Raw genomic sequence first — 833 nt, forward strand, 5'->3', positions numbered from 1 at the left:
AGGAGGTGCCCACACCCCCTGTGACACTCTGTCTCCCCCACAGCCCTGTCCACCCTGTCCTGCTGCCAGCAGCACTCGGAGGAGGTGTGTGAGAGCTGCGTGGTGAAAACCACCCTGACGGCCGAGAACCTCGTGGAGGCCACCAAGCTCTCCAACAACTACAAGGTGGTGCCTGTGGTGTGGGTGGGGGTACCCATGGGTGCTCCTGGATGGCTGGAATGGGGTTTTGCTCCTCATCTCTCTGCAGTTTGGCTTCAAGAAGTGGAAGAGTCATGTAACAGAGAGGCCTTGGGAGGACAGGTCAGAGATCGTCAAGGAGCTCTATTCTGACCTCAATGTTGTCCGGGGCTCTGCAGGTGGGTGACCTTGGGGACACCCCTGTGTGGTGGCAGTGTGGATTTGGGCTGACAGGTCCCATCTGGTGCATCCCCTCCCTCAGGGTCCACAGTGACGTGTGGGAACATCCTCTACCTGCTGCTCTTTGGCTGGTGGCTCTCCCTCCTCTATGTCCTCGTGGCTGCTGTGATGTTCCTCACCGTCTTGGGAGCTCCTTATGGTGAGTCCCCAATTTGGAACCCCCATGGGAAGGGCTGGGTGAGCTCCAAACAGCATCAGTGGGTGCTGGAGGTGTCTCCTGTGTCCCTTCTTCGTGGAGTGTCCCTGTGGCTGGAGACACATGTGTGTCCCCAGTGGAGCTGATGCTGATGTTCTCCCAGGGCGACTCTGCTGGGACCTCGCTGGGTATTTCCTCTGGCCCTTTGGCAAAGTGATCCAGAAAGTGGAGGTAACATCAGGACCCGCTGGGGGTGGTTGGGGTGTCCCATGCCACCCCC

General features: G+C 59.2%; 1 protein-coding gene across 1 annotated transcript in view; it reads left to right on the forward strand.

Moving 5' to 3' along the window:
* Positions 1–43: 43 nt before the first annotated feature.
* Positions 44–833, forward strand: part of LOC103804608 (low affinity vacuolar monovalent cation/H(+) antiporter-like) — a gene marked incomplete at its 5' end in the record, with an annotated part of 6,300 nt that continues 5,510 nt past the window's right edge. Inside the window, 4 exons of the mRNA XM_009077222.1 lie at positions 44–165; positions 248–356; positions 440–556; positions 717–784. Of these exons, the coding sequence (XP_009075470.1) occupies positions 44–165; positions 248–356; positions 440–556; positions 717–784 (416 nt within the window). The remainder of the gene's footprint in view (positions 166–247; positions 357–439; positions 557–716; positions 785–833) is intronic.

The sequence above is a fragment of the Acanthisitta chloris genome, unplaced genomic scaffold (assembly GCF_000695815.1).
Source record: "Acanthisitta chloris isolate BGI_N310 unplaced genomic scaffold, ASM69581v1 scaffold34836, whole genome shotgun sequence".
NCBI classification, from domain to species: domain Eukaryota; kingdom Metazoa; phylum Chordata; class Aves; order Passeriformes; family Acanthisittidae; genus Acanthisitta; species Acanthisitta chloris.